The sequence below is a fragment of the Geotrypetes seraphini genome, chromosome 3, assembly GCF_902459505.1.
Source record: "Geotrypetes seraphini chromosome 3, aGeoSer1.1, whole genome shotgun sequence".
Taxonomy (NCBI): domain Eukaryota; kingdom Metazoa; phylum Chordata; class Amphibia; order Gymnophiona; family Dermophiidae; genus Geotrypetes; species Geotrypetes seraphini.
The window spans coordinates 409643982-409667986 of record NC_047086.1 but is presented as its reverse complement, the minus strand read 5'-3'; the positions used below and the strand labels follow the sequence as shown (position 1 = coordinate 409667986).

At 44.8% G+C, this 24005-nt stretch overlaps 1 protein-coding gene across 4 annotated transcripts in view; it reads left to right on the top strand.

Annotated features, from left to right (window-relative positions):
• TTBK1 (tau tubulin kinase 1) overlaps window positions 1-24005 on the top strand; it is a 542632-nt gene that overhangs the window by 274282 nt on the left and 244345 nt on the right. For all 4 annotated transcript variants that reach the window (XM_033936268.1, XM_033936264.1, XM_033936266.1 and 1 more), the window contains 2 exons: window positions 7680-7834; window positions 21769-21988. In XM_033936268.1, the coding sequence (XP_033792159.1) occupies window positions 7680-7834; window positions 21769-21988 (375 nt within the window). The remainder of the gene's footprint in view (window positions 1-7679; window positions 7835-21768; window positions 21989-24005) is intronic.

Here is a 24005-nt window from a genome sequence, read left to right as displayed (position 1 = left end):
TCTACGTTTCCATGTCTTACCTTTCCTTCTATCTCTCTCTTCTTCCATCCCTATTTCCATGGTCTGACATCTCTTTCCTTCCTTTTCTCCCTCCCTCCTTCTTTCCTTTTCCCTGGTCTTGCATCTGTCTCCTTCCCTCCCCCCTTGCCCTGGCATCTCTCCCTCCCCCTCTATGGTCTGATATCTCCTTTCCTTCCCTCCCTCCCATGAACTTGGCATCTCTTGTTCCTCTCCTCTCCCTTGTCTTCCTTCTCCTTCCTTCCCTCTCTTTCCCCAATTGGGTGCAGCAGCAACAAAAGCAGCATTTCCCTTCCCCCTTTCCTGTGCAGGAGAGGCATTTCTCTTCCCCTTTCCCTATGCAGCAGCAGCAGAAGCAGCATTTCCCTCCCCCCCCTTTTCCTGTGCAGGAGAGGCATTTCTCTTCCCCCTTCCCTCCCTCTCCCTTTCCCTGTGCAGCAGCAGAAGCATTTCCCTAGGATCCTCCTTTCCATATGCAGCAGAGCATTTCTCTTTCCCCTCCCCTTCGGTTCCCTTCCTTGTGTAGCAGCAGCGTGTCTGGCCGGCTCCCAATCGATCATTCCGTTCAAAGCCGCGGGTGGCGGCTCCTCGCAAGATCCACGCCTGCGTCAGAAGCCTCTCTGATGTTGTGACGTCAAAGAGGCTTCCGATGCAGGAGTGGATAGCGCAAGGAGCCGCCACCCGCAGCTTTGTACGGATCGATCGACTTGAGCCGGCCAGACACGCTGCTGCTCCACAAGGGAAGGGGGAAGAGAAATGTGCAAGGAGCCGCCGCCGCTTTACAGTTGATCATCGTGTCCAGACCGCGGGCCGCAAAATAGCACCTGGAGAGCCACATGTGGCCTGCAGGCCACGTGTTTGAGATCGCTGATCCAGAGGAAAGATCCTATAAAAAGATATTTCTTAACCAAAAGTTTTATTACTTTAAAACCGTTAAGAGAATACAATACATAAAAGGCAAGGACCCCTCACGTTAAATGAAGCCATAAAACTGCTAAGCAAAAATGTGTCCATATTTTTAAATGACCTGAATGTTACTGCTTAGCTATATCCATGAAATATAAGAGTTCAATAAGAAACATATAAAATATGACTGTAGAAAATGAATATTAAATTGTTATTGAGATTAAAAAGTGATATGTTGTGTTTTAAATAAAAAAATGCATGCATAGAGCTAATAAATATAAGAACATAAGCAGTGCCTCCGCCGGGTCAGACCATAGGTCCATCCTGCCCGGCAGTCCGCTCCTGCGGCGGCCCAAACAGGTCACGACCTGTCTGCATCACCAGAAGGGGCTCCCTTGCCACCTTGTTTTCTCATTTAAGTCCTATCTTCCCATCGTAGTCCTAACCCTCCGGTCTTGCACATGCACGACCTGTTGGGTTACTATACTTATTACCTGGTTAGCTTTCTATACCTGTGTTACATCCCAGCATTTCTCTCAGTATCCCACGATCCCTTTATCCCTCAGGAATCCGTCCAATCCCTGTTTGAATCCCTGTACCGTACTCTGCCTGATCACTTCCTCCGGTAGCGCATTCCATGTGTCCACGACCCTTTGGGTGAAAAAAAATTTCCTTGCATTTGTTTTGAACCTATCTCCCTTCAGTTTCTCCGAATGCCCCCTCGTACTTGTTGTCCCCTTCAGTCTGAAGAATCTGTCCCTATCCACCCTCTCTATGCCCCTCATGATCTTGAAGGTCTCTATCATATCTCCCCTGAGCCTCCTTTTTTCCAGAGAATATTTGGAATTACATATTTACCATTGACAATAGCACAGCATGCACATGACTTATACAATATGTAAATGATGTTTTGTTAACTCTGCCATATTTAACTTTGTTACTTGCGGAAAAGGCCATATATAAACACATATCTATTAAAGCATAATTAATCTGGATCAAACAATGTATGAATTCTCTGCTGAGCATCATAGAAACACACTGTAATCTACTTCTGAATTCAAACCGTCCGGATGAACAGTATTTAGTATTCTCAAAAGGGCATCATCAGAACCCAAGAAGTGCAGAGGTGCTGGTGCACCAGTCTTTGGGAAGCCATGTTCCTGCTTCCAGTTCAACATTGCCTCTTTTTCAGGCTATCTCCAGACCAGCTCCCAGTCAGGCTGTGGAGTAGTCTTCAGCACCTGCATCTTGAAAGGCTTTGCACTACTGCTTTCTACATCAGGGGTGGAAGCTTCCCCAGAGTCGGAGGGTAAGGCTGTACCATGGTGACCTTCAGGACATGGAAATAGTACTGCTGGGATGGATGTCCTCTCTCTCTCTGCCCAGCTGGACTACTGTGAGGAGTCAGACTTGGACTGCTCTTGGAATTAGATGAAGGTCTACATTACTTCTCGGAGGAGAGCCATATGAAATCTCGTCTGACTCCTTTCCACTTTAAGAGAGGAAGCCACTGCTTGCCCTGGGATTGGTAGCATGGAACGTTGCTACTGTTTAGAGTTTTGCCGGGTACTTGTGACATGGATTGGCCACTATAAGGATGGAATTCTGGGCTAAATGGACCATTGGACTGATCCCGTAAGGCAGGGGTGTCCAATGTCGGTCCTCGAGGGCCGCAATCCAGTCAGGGTTTTCAGGATTTCCCCAATGAATATGCATGAGATCTATGTGCATGCACTGCTTTCAATGCATATTCATTGGGGAAATCCTGAAAACCCGACTGGACTGCGGCCCTCGAGGACCGACATTGGACACCCCTGCCGTAAGGCTATTCTTATGTCTAGGGTGTTGGCACAAGGGGCCACTTTTTTTTTTTTTTTAATCCCTTTAAATGTATTACCTATCAAGATAAGGAGTATTGCTTTTTGGGATCCCTTACAGTTATTAGTTCATTAGGAGTAATTTTTCTTGAACAGTTAGTATGGGGGGATTTCTTTTGTTTTGATGTTATGAAGTGTTAGGTTCTAGTTTAATCCCTGTCTTTGATTTTCTATTCTTTTTCCTATATTAACTGTTTTTATTTCTGAGATGTGGACTAATTTCTTATATAATTGTTTTAATTTCCCTCACCTTTTTAAAATTGAAATGTACCTTAAAATTCTTTAATAAAAATAAATTATTCCCCATCTAATATTAGAGAATCAGGGGGTTACCAACCTGAGAAACATATGATGAAATTTAATGTGGGCAGCTGTAAAGTGTGAGATATATATATATATATGTATAGAAAATAATCCCAAGTGAACATCCCTATCTCCAGGCTTGTCGTTAAGTTACTGTATTGTCAAACGTTTTATTCAATGTGAGCTACTGTGAATGTTTGCTTGTAACCCATTCTGAGCTCCCGGGAGGACAGGATAGAAATAAATAAATAAAATGTTGGGTTCTGAGTTAGGAGAAAGCACCCAAGAAAAAGTTCTTGAAGTCATTGTGGATAATACAGTACACTGGCATTTTCAGACCAGTATGACACAACTGCTTAAAAAAATAAAATGTTAGGGTTTATCCACATAAGGATAAACAAAACTGAGGATATCATAATGTCTCTGTTTGTCCCTGGTACATTTGCATTTTGTATATTCTGTGCCTTTCTGGATACCTTGTTTCAAAAGGATATAATGCAGCTAGAAAAGCTTCAGAGAAGGGAAACAAACATGATAAAGAGAATGAAATTCCTCCCTTATGAAGAGAGACGAAACAGCCTTTCAGCTTGGATGGAGATGACTGAAAGGAAATAGGGGGAACTGTCAACACAAAGACAAGAGGACACTCCATGAAACAAAGGACCAGCATATTGAAAACAAATCATAGAGGAGCTTACCAAAGATGGCGGCTTGAATGCTGCCACGGGTACGCCATCGGAGTTCCAGTCGGGAAACCATTTGTTTGACCGTGTTTCATGGTCAAAAGAAAGTCTAAGACCTGGGTGTTCCCAGAGGAATCTCTGCTGCCGCGACTGGGCCAATGGACGCCTATGTGGAGCGAGGAGCCCGAATGTTGTAACCGGAGGGATCCTTTGTTTGGAGAGACATGCAGGCTGAGGCTCTGGTCTCTCCCTCGAGGGTGCCACCTTGTCTCCGGAGTCCTCTGATTTGCCCCGAGGCAAGGGTAGAGCAGAGGAAGGCAGAACCAGCCTGGGACGCTCCACTACCAACCCAGCAGAGAGTAGATAGCGGCTCTGGATGGAGGGCAGAGGAGGCTTCTTTGCTAACATCACTGCAATCGGAGAGCAGAACGCAGCAGGCTACCGCGGTTTTCTCGATGATTAAAGAGAACCTGCTGAGTCCACAGGTACTTTATTTCATACAGAGAGAACATAAGCAGTGCCTCTGCTGGGTCAGACCAGGGGTCCATCCTGCCCAGCAGTCTGCTCATGCGGCGGCCCATCAGGTCCAGGACCTGTATAATGATCTCTATCTATACCCTTCTATCCCTTTTTTCTTCAGGAATTCATCCAATCCCTTCTTGAACCCTGATACCATTGGCTTGGGAAATGTAGTTTCAACTATGCAAAGGCGAAAAGTATTCAACATGGAGATGCTAAGTGAGGCAATATCAAGTTTGCAACTCTCCTTGAGAACTCAAATTCAACAACTTTCATTACAATACACAACAGTTTTGTCAGAAAACTTGGACATAAAGTATCATCTCTTGAAACTAAGGTGGATGAGCATGACTCCAGATTAAAAGTTGTTGAAATTCAAGCCTTAACTTGGGTTAAGAATAGTGTGAATCTCCATTTCAAGTTAGAAATGCTGGAGAATGCCACTAAGAAATATAATCTGTGGATTATAAATTTCCCAAAAGTTTTTCCTGTATCAGCACATGATATGTTTAAAAAATGCTTAACTGAAGTTTTGAAGGTACCAGAAACTTCATATCCACCTCTCTCAAAAATGTGTTACCTTCCCAGGAGAGTTAAATCCCAAAATCCTAACCAGCAGAATTTATCTGGTGATAGTTTGGATTTAACTAATTTCTTAGAGAGGTTGGAAACAAGTACAGGTCACGGCTACGTTGCTGGTACAGTTTGCTATAGATTCAGACAGGGAATGTTGTAAGAATATACCCTGATGTATCTCGTTCCACACAGAAGAGAAGGAAACAATTTCTCATCTTGAGACCCCAGGCATTGCAATTAGGTGCTACATTTGTCTTGAGGTACCCCTATAAATGTGTTATGGTCTCTAAAGATAGTTGATATGTTACCTATGAACCACAGCAGCTGTCTAGATTTATTTCCGCCCAAGGGCAGTCTGTAACTACTGTGTGAACCTGCTGCATTCAAGTATATAGCTCAGTGAGGATAGATTCGGACACCTGTTAGCTCCATCTTATTTTTCTTTCTCAAGAATTTCCTGTTAATTTATCAGCCTAACTGCAGCTCCTCCTCCAATTATTGAGGACTGATTATACTTTGTGATTATTATCTCATTGTTTAATTTCTTTGCAAGAAGTTAATGCTTGCTTGAAGTATTTTGTTCACATTGTATTTTTTTTTTATTTGACTGATAAGTATGTCTAAAGTTTAAAATATAAATAAAGAATAAAAAACAAAAACAAATCATAGAAAGATATTTTTTCAGCGTATGTAATTAAGCTACAGAATCTGTTGCCAGAAGATGTGATCAATACAATCAACATAATGGGATTCAAGAGCGGATTAGATCAGTTCCTAGAGAAAAAGTCTGTAATAAATTAGGTAGACTTCAGAGAACTATTGTTTACTGGAAATTAGCTGTCAGGGGCTTGCAACTTGGACCGGCCACTGCCTTCTAAACTTCTTACTGTACTGAAAATTGATCCCAAGTTCCTGCAAAACATTGCTGATGAACTTTTGCTGTCAGTCACCAGGTGCTTCAGAGAACAAGTGGGACTTCACGTCCACTCCATTCATGTACCAAGAGAACATAAACCTTGCGTCTCCAATTTAAAGTTGGCAAAACTCGGTTCTGTATTGCTCTCTTTAAAGTGCCTTGACCAAATTTACAAAGTGCTTTCATCTTCAGGACACATCTTACTACCACACTAACTAACAGTAATAGAAGTGGCATTAAAACTCTACTTGGAAAAGATCCTAAGATGTTGGAGGCAGTGGGGAAAAAAGATGTTCCAAGATTTATTTTTATTTTATTTATTTAAAACATTTATATTCCGCAAATTGCAAACATCACTGCAGATTGCAAAAAAAATATACAAATAAAATACTACAAACAATCAAAACAAACAAGCATTAAAATCACAAATAAAATTATTCTGAACACCATCAGTGCATTTTACTGCACAAAGTTCCCTTCATAAATCAGCAAAAGCTTCCTGAAAGAAAAATGCTTTACTCTGACATATCATATATAAATGTAGTAACTGGGTTGATGTAGCAAACTAAAGCAACAAGTTTGGTCGAAATACCTCAGCCCCACCACTCCACCGCAATAATAATCTTTTCTAAAGCGAGAGATTTACGTGGTGCTTCATCATTGGTAAATTGTTTTTAGCGCTGTGATTGTATTTAAATTAGTTTTTTATAAGTTTATATATAAAAAACTAATTTAAATACAATCACAGCGCTAAAAACGATTTACCAATGATGAAGCACCACGTAAATCTCTCGCTTTAGAAAAGATTATTATTGCGGTGGAGTGGTGGGGCTGAGGTATTTCGACCAAACTTGTTGCTTTAGTTTGCTACATCAACCCAGTTACTACATTTATATATGACTTATTAGAGTGGGTTGGATATAAATCTATATAAACTACTGGTTTCTAGTAAGGCTTACTCTGACATATTGCATCATGAAGTGCATTCCACAGCCTAGGGCCCATGACACTGAAAACCCTGGACGGATTGTAACTTTGGTGATAACATGCAGAGGTGGGACTTCCAAGAGATGTTGATATTGTGATCTCAGCGGACAAAATGGTACATATGGACGAATCAAAGGGCTCATAACCTCCGGCAACTTGTCCCGAATGGCTTTAAACACCAGCACTAAGATTTGGAACTTAACTCACCATAACACTGGCAGCCAGTGTAACTTTACCAGCAACAAGGTAATATGCTCAGTACGAGATAGGCCACCTAGCAGATGCGTTTTGTGCGACCTGTAATATGAGCAACACTTTTTTAGGCAAACCACAGAAAAGGGCGTTACAATAATCTAGGTGAGGCAGCATGAAGCACTGCATTACCTGCCGTAAGTTGTCCGGGAGAGCAGGATCACTGCACCCTGATCTGCAAATAATGAAATAACCATCACTGTCTACTATTGCAGGCAAATTTGGATTAAAACCCTGCCTATTTACAGTCTTCGTCCTTGCCACCTCCCCAAGAATTGCATTACTTCTTGAGCTCTGGAACTAACAGAGGAGCTGAGGAGGATTGTATATGCTTAGAACTCTACACTAAATTCTGAAGCTTTTTGGCCCCTATGATAGACAATGACATCATCCACTTTGATACCTCATCAATCTTGCTGTCTTTGGAAAACACTTGCTATGTTTGAACAGTGTTGCCCCACAAGCTGTTTTCTGAGCTTATTGCATCATCAGCGAAGCAAGAAATATATTTTCACTCTTCTATCTTAGATGTAATTCCATCCAATTATAACTATTTGCTTTATATTCATTTTTGCTGAAATTTACTGTGGATAAGTGTTTCTTTTTTTATATTGACAAGGCTTTATCTATTCTTCGTTGTAGATGATCATGTCTGTATTTGAGAATAGCATGAAGGAGCGAGGGATTACAGAGAATGAGGCATTCGACTGGGAGAAAGGAGGAACTGATATTTTACTGTCTACCAGTACCTCAACTCCCCCACAACAGAACACAAGACAGACAGCAGCTATGTTTGGGTAAGTATAAGACATATTTTACAGGGATTTTATCCTGTTATCCAGGGATCCTGATCTACTATGCAGCTCAAAAGAGTCATCTCACAGCACAGGTCACAGGAACATAGAAAGTTAGTGATCCTATCATTTGGAACAAAGGTTTTTAGTCAGTGTTCCCACTCACCACATATGCTAAAAGATTATAAAAAGATATCTGATCCTGCCAAGCAGCTAGAAATATTCTGAAACTGTTTTCTCCAAGAATAGTATCCCAAATAATCACACTAGTGTGTCATGTAATATGCTAAGTGCCAGATCAGATCAGGTCGCTAGACTCACTAATGACCTTCAGCAGAATAGTAAAGACCTTCCTCTTCCGCTAATCAGGCCATTAAAAACTGCCTCCTCAATATGCTTCTCCTAGTACTCTTCGCTATGATCAGTCTGGTCTCTAGAATTAGCTCTGTTGTTGTCTACTGTAACCTATTTGTTGTCATGACTAGTCTGTTTTCAAACGATTGTGAATGTCAACTTGTAACCCGTTCTGAGCTTCTGGGAGAACGGGATAGAAATCGAAATAAATAAATAAATTAAATCATCATCCAAGCTTTTGAAAATTCTCACAAAGTGCAAATGTTACATGGTTACAACCAACTGCTTTGGGTGAATCTCTTCATGAAAAGGCGGTTAATAAAGTCCAATAAATAAATAAATGGAGTGTTGGAAACAATTATTTAAAAAGAAGATTGATGTGTGGAAGTGATATCACTGAGTAAGATGGATGCTTAACTCATGTGCTTCATCATGAGTCCGTGCATAATACCTGCGCAGTGCAGAAAGCAGGTCCATTTAGGTGCATTAATGAGCAGGTACTTTGTGGGAAGTGAGATTGCTCCCTCTTGCCCTGATCGAGTCGGGAAGGTTCAGGGTGCTGCGGGGCAAGAGGACTTGGGCTCCCTCTTTCCCCAATCGTTGTAGGGGGGGTGGGGTGGATTCTGTAACCGGTGTTGTTTTTGACAGATACCGGTTACAGAATCCAGCTTTTAGGCGAAGAATTGGCTCCTCCTTCGCCTAAAAGCTCTTGTTTTGGGCGTTTGGGAGTTAGGCTTTTTTAAAGTTGATTATATGGTGTAAGTTTAGACGTAGTGGTGGTCTGGGCGTTTAAACAGCTGAACGTAGAGGCAGGCCATTATCAAAAAAAACCCTTTTGGACGTTTTTTTTTTTATAATGGACTTTTTCCCTGCTTCTACTTTCAACGTTTAAGGCCTTAGGCCAAAAGGGGACTTAGACGTTTTTTTTTTATTATGCCCCTCCACATCTTATGAAAATCGATATGATATGATCTTGTCATGAGTTTATTAGAACAACTATATCTCCAGTTCTTCTATTGAGATGGATTAAGAAGTATCATGACGATTTATGAATTTACTATTCAACGGACTGGATATATACTTTTATGAACTTATCATAAGAAAGAATGAAATCGGCCCCCCTGGCAATGGATGAATAAGTTTTATAAAGCAGGTTTATAAAGAATATTGATGGAGAATTTTTAATGGTAGAAGTATTAAAATAATAAAAGAGATAAGGATAAATTGAAAAAAAGATACAAAGAAATTAAATAATTAAATAATATTAAAAGAGGGGGGAGGTGGTTTAGTCTATGATTGAAAATGTGAGTGAACGGTTGTGACCCTATGCAATTATACAGCAACTCTACTCTGAGGCTATTTTTTTCACTTGTAGTATAATAGAGTGTGAGTACAGTTTATAGATTTAAGGATGGAAGATATAGTATACCCATTATAAGAACATAAGAATTGCCGCTGATGGGTCAGACCAGTGGTCCATCGTGCCCAGCAGTCCACTCACATGGCGGCCCTTAGGTTAAAGATCAGTGCCATAACTGAGACTAGCTTTACCTGCGTATGTTCTGGTTCAGCAGGAACTTGTCTAACTTTGTCTTGAATCCCTGGAGGGTGTTTTCCCCCTATAACAGACTCCGAAAGAGCATTCCAGTTTTCTACCACTCTCTAGGTGAAGAAGAACTTCCTTACGTTTGTACGGAATCTATCCCCTTTTAACTTTAGAGAGTGTCCTCTCTTTCTCTCTACCTTGGAGAGGGTGAACAACCTGTCTTTATCTACTAAGTATATTCCCTTCATTATCTTGAATGTTTCGATCATGTCCCTTCTCAGTCTCTTCTTTTCAAGGGAGAAGAGGCCCAGTTTCTCTAATCTCTCACTGTATGGCAACTCCTCCAGCCCCTTAACCATTTTAGTCGCTCTTCTCTGGACCTTTTCGAGTAGTACTGTGTCCTTCTTCATGTACGGCAACCATTGCTGGATGCAGTATTCCAGATGAGGGCATACCATGGCCCGGTACAGCGGCATGATAACCTTCTCCAATCTGTTCGTGATCTCCTTAATCATTCCTAGCATTCTGTTCGCCCTTTTTGCTGCTGCCACGCATTGCTCGGACAGCTTCATCAACTTGTCGACCAGTACTCCCAAGTCTCTTTCCTGGAGGGTCTCTCCAAGTACTGCACCGGCCATCCTGTATTCATGTATAAGATTTGTGTTACCGATATGCATCACCTTACACTTATCCATGTTAAACTTCATTTGCCATGTCGCAGCCCATTTCTCAAGCATGTTTATGTCATGTTACAGGTATTTGCAATCCTCCTGCGTCTTCACTACTCTGAATAACTTTCTATTGTCTGCAAATTTAATCACCTCGCTCGTCGTACCAATTTCCAGGTCGTTTATAAATATGTTGAAGTGCATGGGTCCAAGCACCGAACCCTGCGGCACTCCACTCGTGATGCTTTTCCAGTCTGAGTATTGTCCATTTACCCCCACTCTCTGTTTCCTTTCCGCCAGCCAGTTTCTAATCCATGTGAGTATTTTACCCTTGATCTCATGGCTCACAATTTTTCAAAGTAGTCGTTCATGCGGAACATTGTCGAACGCTTTCTGAAAATCCAGATATACAATGTCGACCGGGTCACCCGTGTCTATCTGCCTTTTTACTCCCTCGAAGAAGTGCAGCAAGTTCGTCAAGCAAGATCTTCCTTTGCTGAAGCTGTGCTGGCTGGTCCTCATCAGATCGTGTCCGTCAAGGTGATCAGTGAAGCGGTCTTTTATCAGCGCCTGTACCATCTTTCCCGGTACCGAGGTCAGACTTACCGGTTTGTAGTTTCCCCTCAAACCTTTTTTGAAGATCAGCATAACATTCGCCACCTTCCAATCTTCTGGAATCCTTCCCGATTTGATCAACAGATTGGCTATTAGTTGAAGCAGTTCAGCTATAGCCCCTTTCAGTTCCTTGATAACCCTCAGATGGATGCCATCCGTTCCCGGGGATTTATCGTTTTTAAGCCTATCAATCTACCTGCATACCTCTTAAAGACTGACCGTCAACTCTGTCAGTTTCCCGTCTTCGTTTCCGGTATATTGTGTATATATTCTTCGGTAAATACAGACGCAAGAAATGTGCTCAGTTTGTCGGTGATGGCTTTGTCCTCCTCTAGCACTCCCTTTATTCCATGGTCATCCAACGGCCCTACTGCTTCCTTCATGGGTTGTTTCCCCTTAATATATCGAAAGAATGGCTTGAAGTTTTTTGCCTCCTTGGCTATTTTTACCTCGTAGTCTCTTTTGGACCCTCTTACCGTCTTATGGCACCTGCTTTGGTGGTGTTTGTGCTTTTTCCAGTTTTTGTCCTTTTTTGACCTTTTCCATTCCTTAAACAAAGTCTTCTTGTCTCTGATCGCTTCCTTCACCACTACAGTGAGCCACGCCGGTTCCTTGTTCTTTTTCATCTTGGATCCCTTGTTGGAATAACTGCCAAATGGAATTTTTTTGCTACAAGTCATGGTAAGTCACCATGCAATGGCACTGGAGGTACAGTACACAAAGTGCTCAGCAACTAGAGGAAGCTTGCAGCATCCACTTGAATGCCAGATTCTCACTCCTAAAAATCTTTTTGAGTTTTGCAACATAAATACAGTATGATAAATTTGCTTTCATCAGCAAAGAGCAAATTGAACAAGGAAAAACATTGCAAGAGGAAAGATTCCAGCATGGCCACACTCTAGCAGGAATAAGAGAAAATTATCATTTTTTGCCAGTCAATGAAATGACAATTTAGGTCAGCAGGGTTTCAAATGATGCAACGTCATATTTAGCCAAGATCAGTGACAATGATGAAAAAGGAATTCTAGTAGAAAACCTTCAGCCAGGGCAATATATTGCTTGTATTTATGACAGAGTGGTGAATTGGAAACATATGTGAAACCTCCAGTGAACAGAGAGATGCCTTAATAAGCTTTATGCATCTGCATGGCCCACGAGTTCCTTTTACTGGCCTTCAAGAAATTATACTTGCTAGGTTCCAGAGCAGCATATCATTGCAGTTATTTTAGCTCCATCAGCCTATTGAATCGATTTTCTGATTTTGATTTTCCTGACCAATTGTTGGGGGGGGGGTGTTTTGGTTTTTGGTTTTCAAACGTCCTGGCGGGTTTATTTTGTAGTCTCTTCACCCACCCCACCCCACCCCCTTTGCCCTCTCCTACCCACGCTGTGGTGTAAACAAAATAAAAGAGACTAAGCCTTTCTCTGTTAGGTTCTAGCTCATATTCACTTTCTAACACCAGTTCTGGCAGGATATACATTTCAAATCTGACATAATCAGAAAACAGAATATCAAATTATTTTTTCTACCTTTTGTTGTCTGGTCATTATTCAAATCATGTTGGTCCCAGGCTCTGGTTTCTGTTTGGCTTCTCTTAACTCACTTGCCAGGGTCTCTTGCCCATTTGATGTTTTCTTCTTTCTCCATGCTTACCATCCATCTTCTATCTCTGTCCTCCCCTTCCGTTTCCCTTCCTCCGTGGAGGTCTGATATCTCTCCTTTTATTTGTCTCCATTCCCGCAGTCCAGCATTTCTCTAATGACCACTCCCCCATCCAGTATATCTATCCCCCTCCCTCCCCACCATCCCTTGAGTTCAACTTTTCTCCCTTTTCCCTCCCTTCTTTCCCCCCACCCTCAGTCTTGCACATGCCCCTCTCTTTGGACCCCCTCCTTCCCAAAGGCCAGCATGTTTCTCCCTTCTGCCCACCATCGTCCAGCTTCTCCATGGCTACCCAGTCTTACTTTCAAAACTAATTATGGCCTGCAGAGGATCCCTGGTGATGTAGCAATTCTAGCAGGCTGCCATTGGCCTCTGCTGCACATTCCCTCTGCTGCGGTCCTGCCCCTCCTCCGACATCACATTCTGTTTTGGTCTGGGATGGACCACAGCAGCGGGACGGCTGACAGCAGCCTACTAAAATCGCTACATCACAGGGGATCCTCTGCAGGCCGTAATTAGTTTTGATGGTGGGGAGAAGGGGAAAACATGCCGGCCTTCGGAGAACTCCCTAAAGCCATGGAGCCAAGGGTATTCGCAGCACTACCCCACCAGTGAGCTCTGACATCGTGCCTCCTAAATCAGGATCAGCAATGGATGGCCAGCAAGATGCAGCACTTAGGATAGGCTTTTCGCTACCAGAGAGCTACTGCTCCTGTTTTAGGAGGCCCGAAGTTATGCAGGGAGGAGAGTTGGTCAGTGAATCGGAAAGTCCAATTTTATAAGAAAATGAATCGATTCGAATAGGCAGTATAGTTTTCCTGAAATTAATCAATTGCAGATTAACGAAGCCTCATGAAAGTTCAAGTAGTCCAGAAACTCACAGTCAGGCTTGGGAACCTGTGGAAAAGAAACCCATGGCTCTTATGGCAAAGGGATACTGGTTTGCTCATGTGGAAACCAGTAGTGGCAAAGCCACCATGGTCCAATGCAACACCTATTTCCTATACATTTTCTAGCCTTGTGATATGTGTATATCATGGGCCGTGCATACAAAATATCCCACACTTTTTAGCAAATTTATTATTTCAATAAGGGTTGCATTGCAGTTAGAAAAAGATTAGAAGACTATAATTGTCACTACACCACACCTGAAGGTATGGATTTCATAGTTTCTTTACTCTTGAGGTTTTTATGTTCTTTAATATACTGTTTTATGAATTTTATATATACTTTTTTCATCTGCAATGTTTTTAAGTTGATGGATACTAATTATTTTTATGTATTTTGCAGTATGAATTTTGTAAATGTATGTAGCTATTTTTGTTTTTAATTTCCTCTACATTATGAGGGATTATATTATTGTATTATTAATGTGTGTACCTATTACCTATAGACTCCTGAGGAAGGCGCCTTTTGGCACCACGAAACACTGTCAGTGTTGAGCCTTTTGAAAAATTGACGCTATAAATAAAGATTCCACCTGGAAAAGTATCTTGTCCTTTTCTCACTTATTTTAACTGTATTGTAGGTTCGGGTTCAGCCATACTCCTAGGTTCCTCACCTCTACTGTGGATGATTTTACGATATTACCGTTCATAGTTAGAATCTCGGGCTATTTCCTCTCCATTTGTTAATTAGAAGTAGTTCTGTTGCCGTTAGTTTTCAGGACCAATCACATCTGGGCGGTTGTATCCTTACGCACACAGATGCTCATAACATTGACAGACTCTTGTGTATGCAATGTGTCATCTCTTCTAGTGTATACTTATGAAGGGAATTTTTTTAAAATAAAGTAAAATTATCCCAGGACAAGCAGGCAGCATATTCTCTACATGTGGGTGACGTCACCGATGGAGACCCCTAGCGGACGTTTTCGCAAGCAGACTTGCTTGAAGACCTTCAAGCTTGCGATTGGCCCGCGCATGCGCGTGTGCCCCTCCCGCCTGACTTAGGGCATGCGTCTCCTCAGCGTGGCCTCAGTTCTATGTTTTCCGCGGAGCCAGAAGCACTGCTCCCTTGCTGCGCGCGATCTCGTTGTCTCTCTTGAACCGCGGCTTTCTTTGTTATTTTCGCTTGAGTCGCGTCTTTGTTATTTTATTTCGTGTCTTTTTGACCGGGTCTCCGGTCTTGCTCTGGCCGCCTGGCCTCGTGGGGCAGCAGCCGTCCTTTTTCTTATGTCTCGACCTCGCTCTGGGTTTAAGAACTGCACTAGGTGCAACCGAGTTATCGCCATCACTGATCCTCATCGTTGGTGTGTGGAGTCCCTGGATGCAGAGCACCGCGCTGAGTCGTGTCCGCGTTGTGTAACTGCAACCGCGGGCTCTTCATCGGAGGGTGGCCAAGATTCTTCAACTTTTTGGCCCGATGGATCCCGAGGGACAGGCCTCGAGCTCGGCCTCGGCACCGGTGTTGGGTGCCTCGGCCTCGAAGTCCTTAGCCTCGAAGTCCCCCTCGTCCTCCAAGGCTCCAGCCTCGGCTCCTCCTGCTACTCTGTCCTCGAATAAGTCTCCTCTTTCCTCCACAGGTGTGCCGGCAAAGAAGCCTACCTCTGAGTCTCATGCGAGTGCCGCCTCGTCGGCTTCTTCGAGACCTCATTCTAAACGTGCCTCGTGTAGGGAATACTCTTCCTCGAGGTTGCCCCAGAAGGAGCGCACTGCTGCACCTGTGACCCAACATCCTTTGGTCTCGGTGCCTATGTTCGAGGACATGCTTAAGGCTATCCTTACTTCGCAGCTTTCCTTGGTAGTAAACTAACTGGTCCCGACCTCGACATCTCTGACCTCGGTCTCGACCCAGCCCCAGTCTGACCAGCCTGAGAGTCCTTCTCTTGTGTCTCAGGGCCGTGCCTGCAAGACTCGCAGGGTTTCTTCGAGCAATTCTTCATCTCTGGAATCGGGGCCGGTAACTTTCCAGGGACCCATGACTGGGGCCCACTTTTCGCCCGCTACTTTACCGAGGTTTGCCCCTTCTAAAAAGCTGCAGTCTTCTCCACCCCTTTGGGGCAGGTCTCCGACCGCGAAACCTTCCAGGCATACCCTTGTCCTCAAGTTGGACTCTACTGTGCAGGAGTCTTTTTCAAGACAGGTGGAGGAGTTTTCCTTTGCCCTGTCTTCTCCGAGGCTCCACAAGATGGTCCCTCGAACTCCGGGGTCCTCCCCAACCCACCCTATGCGGGGTTGTTCCTCGACACCCCCGAGGCACTTTAGTTGAGCCTCCGTGACCTCCCATTCACGGGACTCCGAGCCTCCGGCATTTTATTCGAGGGAAATTTCTCCCTCTTTCTCTGCTGTCCCCAGATCTCACTCGGGGTCTCCTCAGGAGGATGAGTCTTCTTGAAACTCCTCCTTCACTCGTTTCATTTCCGATATGGGCAGGGCTGAACCTGGACCTCCAGTCTGAGTCCCGTTATACCCAGGAATTCTTGGTGGAAATGGGTGTTCCTTATCCACCCCGTGAGGCACTGCGCTTGCCGTTGCACCAGGTTCTCCGGCAAACATTTCTCCAGAACCTAGAGACCCTTATGCGGTCCCGACTATTCCCTCCAAATTGGAGTCCCGTTACTGGACGATCCCGGTCAAGGGGTTCGAGAGTTCTCAGCTTTCTCACCAATCCTTGGTGGTTGAATCTTCCTTTAAGAAATCCAATCCCTCGAAGGTATACGCAGCCGTACCTCTGTGCCGGTAGGGACGTATGATGGACAAGTTTGGTCGCTGCCTTTATCAAAACTCAATGATGGCGAACCATGTCCTCAACTATAACTTTATCTTCACGTCCTATCTCCAGTTCTGTGTGGAAGCCCTCCACTCATTCCAGGCGGACGTGCAGAATTCTTGTCAGGAGTTTCGTCTCCTAGAGGAGACTCTCTCCCAGCTTCGCCTCTATATGTTTCAGGCAGCCTATGACGCCTTCGAGTTGTCCTCGAGGGTCACAATGTTTGCGATCGCCATGCATCGCCTTGCTTGGCTAAGGATTGTGGACATGGATCCGAATCTCCAGGATCGTCTAGCCAATCTCCCTTGCGTGGGTAATGAGCTCTTTGATGATTCCATAGAGGTGGCCACCAAGCGCCTCTCGGAACATGAGCGGTCCTTCGCCTCTCTGGTAAGATTTAAGCAATACAAAATTCCCCTCCGGAGGTATCCGCAGAAATCTATTCCTGCGTTCTCTCGGCCTCCTTCGAAGCGGCCACAACAACAGCAGCACTGGCAAGCTAAGGCTCAGCTGTCGGCTCCGACGAAGCCTGGGCCGTCTTTTTGACAATTCCGGTATGAGCCTTCGGGCTTCCTTCTGGAGACTTCTCCCCTCCCCATCGGGAGGCGTCTCCATCATTTCTACACCCAGTGGGAAAGTCTTACCACCGACAGTTGGATGCTTTCCATCATCCGGGAGGGGTACTCCCTTCACTTCAGTCACGTACCCCCGGACCTTCCTCCAAGAGAGTTTCCTTCTGCCCAGTCTCAGCTGCCTCTCCTTCTGCGGGAAGCTCGGGCCCTTCTTCGCCTTCGGGCGGTCGAGGAGATTCCTCCAGACCAGTGGAATACGGAATTTTATTCCCAGTACTTTCTAGTCCCCAAGAAGACGGGGGATCTGTGTCCGATCCTGGACCTCCATGCTCTGAACAAGTTTCTGGTCAGGGAACGGTTCAGAATGCTCACCCTTCCTACCTTGTACCCCCTCTTGGACAAGGGGGACTGGCTGTGCTCACTGGACCTCAAAGAGGCGTATATGCACATTCTGATAAACCCAGCCTCTCGCTGGTATCTGATATTCCGGGTGGGGGATCTCCACCTCCAATATCGTTTCCTTCCCTTCGGTCTGGCGGCCTCTTCAAGGGTTTTCACGAAATGTTTAGTTGTGGTAGCTGCGGCCCTGCATCTCCGCAGATATTTCCTTACCTTGACGACTGGTTTATCAAAGCGTCCTCGCGCCTCGAAGTTCTGCGAGCGACGAATCAGACCATCTTGCTTCTTCAGAGTCTCGGCTTCGAAGTGAACTTCCCCAAGTCCCACCTCTGTCCGTCCCAGTCTCTGGAATTCATCGGAGCGGTCCTGGACACGGTTCGTCTCCGCTCCTTCTTGCCTCGGCCTCGTCAGGAGGCCCTTGTTCGTTTATGCCAGATGGTGGCCCATCTGTCCTCGGCCCCAGCTCGGCTCCTGATGGTCCTCCTCGGTCACATGGCCTCTACGGTTCACGTGACTCCTTTTGCCAGATTTCATCTCCGCATTCCACAATGGACTCTTGCATCCCAATGGAACCAGGATCGAGATACTGCCCCTCGACTTATTGTCGAGACTCCTTTTATTGAAGAATCTCTCCGTTGGTGGATGCTCTCTTCCAATATTTCCAGAGGTTTTCTGTTTCATGCCCCCCCCCCTCCGCAGAAGGCCCTCATGACAGATTCATCAACCTATGCTTGGGGGCTCATCTGAACGATCTTCGCACTCAGGGTCTTTGGTCCCGTGTCGACCGCCTTTGTCACATCAATCTGCTGGAGCTTCGAGCAATTTTCCTCGCCCTGAAGGCTTTTTGTCACCTGCTTTGCGACCGAGTGGTGCTGATCCGCACGGACAACCAGGTCGCCATGTATTATATCAACAAACAAGGGGGCACGGGGTCCCTGTCCATGTGCCAAGAGGCGATGCGGCTCTGGGATTGGGCCATCCGCCAAAACATGTTCCTTCGAGTGGTCTACATTCAGGACCAGCACAATTGTCTGGCGGACAGGTTGAGTCGCCTTCTGCAGCCTCACGAGTGGTCCATCCACTCCTTGACCTTGCGTCAAATGTTTGCTCGTTGGGGGACTCCGGACGTCGATCTGTTCACGTCCCCTTTCAATCACAAGTTGCCCCGCTTCTGCTCCAGGGTTTACACCCCTCTCAGGCTCAAGGCGGATGCTTTTCTGCTGGACTGGACGAACCTGTTTCTGTATGCGTTCCCTCCATTCCCGCTGATTCTGAAGATTCTCGTCAGGCTCAAGTCCACGAGTGCCACCATGATTCTGATAGCTCCTCGGTGGCCCCGACAACCGTGATTCTCCCTTCTGTTACAACTCAGTTCCAGGGAGCCTCTTCTTCTGCCTATTTTTCCTTCTCTGCTTACGCAGAGTCGAGGTTCTCTGTTTCATCCCAACCTCCAGTCTCTGCACTTAACGGCTTGGTTCCTCGAGACTTGATGTCCTCGTTCCAGTTCTTCCAACCTGTGCTGGACGTCCTGGAGGCGTCTCGGAAGGAATCCACTCGCTAGTGTTATCATCAGGAGTGGACCCGCTTTTCTGCCTGGTGTGCTTCTCGGCAGCAGGAGCCACTTTCTGTCTCCTTATCTGCTGTCCTGGATTATCTGTTGCACTTGTCTGGCGCTGGACTCAAGTCCTCTTTGGTTAGTGCCATTGCTGCTTTTTCATCCGCCGATTGACGGGAAGCCTATCTCTGTTCATCCTGTGGTTTCCCGCTTCATGAAAGGCCTTTTCCACGTTCATCCGCCCCTTAAACCTCCTCCTGTGGTTTGGGATCTTAACGTGGTCCTTGCTCGTTTGATGAAACCTCCGTTCAAGCCGCTAGCACGGGCTCACTTGAAGTATCTTACTTGGAAGGTTGTGTTTCTTATTGCTCTCACTTCTGCCCGTCAGGTCAGTGAGCTTCAAGCCTTGGTGGCAGACCCACCTTTCACTGTCTTCCATTATGATAAGGTGGTTTTCCGTACACATCCTAAGTTCTTGCCTAAGGTTGTTTCTGAGTTTCACATCAACCAATCCATTGTTCTTCCTGTGTTTTTTCCGAAGCCCCATTCTCACCCTGGAGAAGCGGCTCTGCATTCTCTTGATTGTAAGCGTGCGCTGGCCTTCTAGTTGAAGCGCACCGCTCCTCACCGTTCTGCTCCCCAGCTGTTCCTCTCCTTCGATCCTAATTGCTTGGGTCGCTCTGTTTCTAAGCAGACCATTTCTAACTGGTTGGCCGCTTGTATCTCTTTCTGTTACGCTCAGGCTGGTCTCTCCCTGCCGGGTTGAGTCACAGGCCACAAGGTCAGAGCGATAGCAGCGTCTGTTGCTTTCCTCCGCTCGACTCTGATTGAGGAAATCTGTAAGGCTGCCACTTGGTCCTCGGTTCATACGTTTACCTCGCACTATTGTCTGGATGCTTTCTCTAGGCATGATGGCCATTTTGGCCTGTCCGTTTTGCAAAATCTATTCTCCTAACTTGCCAACTCTCCCTCCATCCCATTCTGGTAAGCTTGGAGGTCTCTCACATGTAGAGAATATGCTGCCTGCTTGTCCTGGGATAAAGCACAGTTACCGTAACAGGTGTTATCCAGGGACAGCAGGCAGATATTCTCGCAACCCACCCACTTCCCCGTGGTTGGCTTCTTTACTGGCTATCTGAACTGAGGCCACGCTGAGGAGATGCATGCCCTAGGTCGGGCGGGAGGGGCACGCACACCTGTGCGGGCCAATCACAAGCTTGAACGTCTTCAAGCAAGTCTGTTTTTCGAAAACATCCGCTAGGGGGCTCCGTCGGTGGCGTCACCCACATGTAGAGAATATCTTACCTGCTGTAACTGTGCTTACTGGAATCTCTTTGAGGCACACAGTTTGAGAGACACTGCCATAGGCCATTATTGAGATGACTTGGGGAAACTCCACTGGCCACTGTTGGAATCAGGATACTGGGCTTGATAGACCTTCCCAGGTTGGCAGTTTTTGAGGATGTGTTCCTTACCTTAAATGGAGGCAACTGTAAACTTTCAAGATCTATATGAGTGAAGGGCTTAATAGAGAGACATGTTGGCCTGAGGACTATGGTTTTTGGGAAATAAACTTATTTTGTATAGGGAATGGAGTGAGAAGTATACTTTTTGGTTTGTATTTACCAGCATCAAATCTTATACCTTACAGCTGCTGCCTGTAGAATGTCTATTAAGAATGTGATTAGCCAGCTTCTTCTAGCACTTTCCCACAAGGGATATAAAATAGTTGCTTTCACCATTGAGTGTAGCATAACCACAAGTGGGCCTGGGCTCCCTCACTTTGTCTTTTGCTGTAGCTGGTGGGAATCCTCTAACCCAGTTCTGGTCCTCGAGAGCCACAGGCAGGTTAGGATTTCCACAATGAATATGTATGAGATGGATTTGCATGCACTGCCTCCTTGAGATGCAAATCTATCCCATGCATATTTATTGTGAATATCCTAAAAACCTGACTTGCCTGTGGCTCTCGAGGACCGGAATTGCCTACCCCTGCTCTAGCCCCATGAGCCAAAGAGGTCCTGCACTGGCATGCTGTCTGTCAGGCATTTTCTGTGGGCCACTGCCAGTATGTAACACCCCCTCCCCCTTCTGAGCCTGCGCTGGGCGAACGCCTGCCCTGCTCATGCTGATTTTTCATATGTGTGGGTCGGGGGTGTAGCTATGGACAGAATGCCAGTGGAGGCCTCTTTGGCTTGTGGGGTAGATGACATTTTGTGCCCCTCAAAAATGGTGGTCTGACTGAGATAGGATCAAAACTTGGGAGAAGCGTGTGATTTCATTAGTTTACTGTCTTCATAGAACCATTAGTACATGTAAATAATTCTACTGCAAGGCAAAGAATCCCACAGAATTGAATAATTCTAGCGCCACAGACAAACCTACCTCTCTTCTAACTTACTGACTCAGATACAGTGTAATAGCATTTATCCGGAAATTTGGAAGCAACTTTTTTTCAGGTTCATAGCCTCATAACTCACTCAATTGTTTGTCAGTCCTTATTTTGGTTTTCTGTGTTTATTATCCCAATGCGTCCATCATAGTTATTTACTTATTTCTTTATTTAATTTACTTCTCTTTCCATTCAGCTACACTTGTTAGGATCGTGGCCAACATGGCCTATGCTGGTCCTGGCAATTTGCCTTGACTTCTCTCTTAGGGCATCATGAATCCCTTTGCAGAATGGTCAATGGGAGAAACAAGTGTGTGATGTGGAGAGAAATATATTATTGCAATACTGGCTTAGGAAAGGTTCATAATATGTGAAAAGCTCCAAGCAAGATGGTAGTATCACTGAAATGGGATGGATTACATTGAGATTGTTTTATACATAGAAGTTGATGTATTTTCTTAGGGTGGTTAATGTGACTCCTGTGCCTGGAGATTTGCTGCGTGAAAATACGGAAGATGTGCTACAAGGCGAGCACCTGAGTGATCAGGAGAATGCACCCCCAATCCTGCCTGGGCGGCCGGCTGAAGGCACGGGACAGACACCAAACCTGGTCTTCAATGAGACAGAGATTTGGGAAGAGACAGATGTCAACCGTAACAAGCTCAGAATTAGCATCAGCAAAGTAAAGTTCATTTCTCTTATTTGCTACACACATTTTATCATTTGCTGAAACTGAAGTGATATATGTTAATTTTAACTTGCATACAGACCCAGATAAAAAAAAGAACTTTTTATAGTAACATGGTCATGTATGCTACCCAGCAGGCACCCAGAATTTATTAGCAGCATTATGGGGTAAAGACCTACTACTTATAAGGAATTCAGGAAACGCCTAAAAACACATCTGTTCCTGAAGTACTTAGGTAACCGACCTACACAATCTTAGTCCTCAACTGTTATTCTCTAACTCTGAACTTTGTTTATTCCACTCGATCTGTAATAACTTTTAATCATTGTAAACCGCATAGAACTTCACAGTCCTGCGGTATATAAACTGTTGTTGTTGTTGTTATTATTATTATTTATTTAATTCATTTTCTAGCCTGTTGTCCCCAAAGAGCTCAGAACGGGTTACAGGTTTAACATACATAATTTCTGTACAAGTTTACAATACAAGTTTTTATCCTAACTTGATCCATGCTAGGGGCTAATGATGATGATATACAGTTTCCTGCTTACAATTTGCTATGGTTTCCAGTACAATTTAGGTAGCCGGCTGCAAAGTTTCTCCCCCGGCGCATCACGTGGACTTTGGGGGATGTTGAGTCAAATGTTGATGAAATTTGTAGAGCAGATACTTGGTTTACTGTCCACACCTTTACAAGGTTCTGCAGAGTGGATGAAGCAGCTCAAGATGATACCACTTTTGGATCCGTGGTACTGCGGGCAGACTCATCTTTCCCTCCCTAGAAGTCTGGCACTGCTTTGGTATGTTAGCTATGGTACAGAATCCTATATCTTCACTTCTGAATGATAGATTAGGTTCTTACCTTGTTAATCTTTCAGCTAGAAGATACAGGATTCTGTACACCCCACCCTGTCAAAGCTTTTGGTTCGCCTGATTCCTGCCTCGGACATTGCTAGTGTCCATCTCGGGATCTCTTCTCCTGTTTCTAAGATTTAGCAAAGACAGAACTACAGGGACATGAGGACTCCTAGTTCCTTTCTCCTTTAGGGTTTTTTTTGGCTCCTGCTAGTAGCAGGTTGGTTCCTAGTTACTCATGTGCATAATTTGTTAATCAATAATTTGTTAATCAATGTTAAATTATTATATGTTTATTAATCATTGTTCTTTTATCATAAGTTACAGAGCAGAACAGAATATGGTTTGTTGCCAGGGTAGTTCACCATCCCCAGTAGCGTAGCAAGGATAGGAGGCACGCCCCCCCTAATCATACACGGGCCTCTTTCCTTCTCTTTAACTTTGCCAGTGTGAGGTGCATCTCCAATCTGCTGCCAGTGCCAACATCAGGTTTTCCTCTGATGTCACTTCCTGGTCCCGCAACCAGGAAGTGACTTCAGAGAGAGAGAATCAAGGCTGGCGTGAGCAAGAGGTTGGAGCTGCTGCTCCAGTGAAGAGTTGGGGGAGGGGGACAGAGGGAAGGTGTACAGCAGGAGAGAGTTGGGGAAGGAGAGGTGCTGGCACCCCCTACCAAGATGGCATCTGAGGCAGTCTGCCCCATTTACTACGCCACTGTCTGTGCCCCTCCTCCTCTTCTGTTTCAGTGAAGTTCGATTGCTTTGGAACCAACTGAAGAGGGAGCTGATCTCCACTGCAGAAGGGGAGGAGTTCAGAGTTTGGAAGTTCTGCACATTTGTGACTAATAGAAATATAGAATTATGTTGGCAGAGGCCAAATTACATTATATTACATTAAATTAGTGATTTCTATTCTGCCTTTACCTTGCGGTTCAAGGCGGATTACAAATGAATTGTCAGGACATTAGAAGTGTGTTGGGAGTAGTTAGTACATTTCTTTAAGTTGCTAAGGATTATATCTGAATTGTCATGATATTAGAGGTACATAAGGAGTAGTTGCAGGTGATGCTTGGGGTAGTTCTGACTGTGTTAGTTCGGTTTTATGTGTTTTTTGAATAGAAGGGTTTTTAGTTCTTTTTTAAAGATTTTGTAGTCTGTGG